Consider the following 1,896-nt stretch of genomic DNA (forward strand, 5'->3'; position numbering starts at 1 on the left):
ACTCATCTACAGGCCAGGACTCTGCAGTTTACACTCATCTACAGGCCAGGACTCTGCAGTTTACACTCATCTACAGGCCAGGACTCTACAGTTTACACTCATCTACAGGCCAGGACTCTGCAGTTTACACTAATCTACAGGCCATGACTCTGCAGTTTACACTCATCTACAGGCCAGGACTGTGCAGTTTACACTCATCTACAGGCCAGGACTCTGCAGTTTACACTCATCTACATGAAGAAATTATTGGGGTTTAGGTTTATTCAACTGACTTAAATTACTTACACATGGTATAGTCTTATGATAGAACTGTAATGATTGTTAAATGTGACTATTTTGCTTAACTTGATGATTTTATAATAATAGCTACATGCCTGAAAACAAATTCAACACATAACTGAACTTTTAAATCTTCATTAGAATAGATTATTATGTCTGGGGTCATGGCTTCTGGTAAGAGCAGGGACCCCTCCACAGATGATGTAATCAATAGGTGGAGCCATGCCTCGGAGTCTTTGTTAAAAACAAATGCACTTCCTTGTTTTCTGTCTGAACACTCGGTCAATGATTAAACCAGTCTTCAGCAGAGCGCTCTGCTTTTGTATGGCTTTCTATTTATTATTTTTTCCATGCATTGGTACATTTTCCATTTAGTTTAAGCACACAACCTAGTAAACGAACAACAGTTTACACTCATCTACAGGTCAGGGGTAGGATTTATAAAGGATTGCACGGAAACCATACTAAAAGTGAACATATGGCCAAAAGGTGAAAATGGTGTATGCCAAAAAAAATTCTGATTTATAAAACTGAAACAGCACCCTCAACTGAATTCCTTGTGGAACAGTGTGATAAGCCTTCTTCAGGTCCACAAAACACATGTAGACTGGAGAGGCAAACTCCCAGTGACCCATGACCCTGTTAGCAACTCCACAAGGGTAAAGATCTGCTTCTGAATCTGAGGTTAGACAGATGATCGGTGCCTTCCTTCCAATACCTTGGAGAAAACTTTCCTGGGCAGGGCAAGACGTAATCCCGAGATAGTTGGAACACACTCTCCAGTCCCCTTTAAACGTTTCAGTCCACAGGCATTCTCCCAGTCCCCTGCGTGACGTAGAAGAGATGTAACCTAAATGATCTCTTCTGTTCCTGATATTATGTCAAAGCATTGCCTGTTTTTGTCAAGTCTGAGTATAGCTGCTTTTTTTTACAGTAGCTCTGGGTTTTTCTCAATGAATCCCTCTGTAGCTGCAACTGTTACTGTAGTAATACTTTCTTTCCAAAAGGTGAAAGAGGTGGGCCTGTCAGTGGAAGACTGCAGCTGCTTGGCTCAGGACGCCTTTCGGTTATTTGAAGTGTACTGGAGCATCGGGGGTGTGACAAACAATGTTCTTCCACTGTTCTGGCCCGCTCGCCTCTCTGCGCTGTCCAGTGCAGACAAACCTCTACAGCTAAAGTTCAACGGAGTGCCTGCTCAGGTCTACTTATCTGTAAGTTCAAACAGCACACAGAAATGACCTGAACAGAAACACTTCCTTCTCAATGATAACTCCAGACAGTTAATGCTGTGTTTGTTTCCTGTAGAGTTCTCCTCCACAAATATCAGCCCGTGGACGCTCAGACGACCTGTCTGCTATCTTGTCTGTTATCAATGATGCCCAGAAGTTCATTTACATTTCTGTTATGGACTACCTCCCTCTGTCTGAGTTCACAAAGCCCCTCAGGTAGATCCACATGTGCTCCCAACTGCACTGATCTACACTCACCGGCCACTTTATTAGGTGCACCACGCTAGTAACGGTTTTGTGGTCATAAAGGGATGGACATGGTCAGCAACAATACTCAGGTAGGCTGTGGCGTTGCAACGATGCTCAATTGGTACCAAGGGGCCCAAAG

At 43.5% G+C, this 1,896-nt stretch overlaps 1 protein-coding gene across 1 annotated transcript in view; it reads left to right on the forward strand.

The window, feature by feature from the left end:
* pld7 (phospholipase D family, member 7) overlaps window positions 1–1,896 on the forward strand; it is a gene marked incomplete in the record, with an annotated part of 21,595 nt that overhangs the window by 14,772 nt on the left and 4,927 nt on the right. The window contains 2 exon segments of the mRNA XM_014027627.1: window positions 1,287–1,490; window positions 1,585–1,724. Of these exon segments, the coding sequence (XP_013883081.1) occupies window positions 1,287–1,490; window positions 1,585–1,724 (344 nt within the window).

The sequence above is a fragment of the Austrofundulus limnaeus genome, unplaced genomic scaffold (genome assembly GCF_001266775.1).
Source record: "Austrofundulus limnaeus strain Quisiro unplaced genomic scaffold, Austrofundulus_limnaeus-1.0 Scaffold666, whole genome shotgun sequence".
Taxonomy (NCBI): Eukaryota; Metazoa; Chordata; class Actinopteri; order Cyprinodontiformes; family Rivulidae; genus Austrofundulus; species Austrofundulus limnaeus.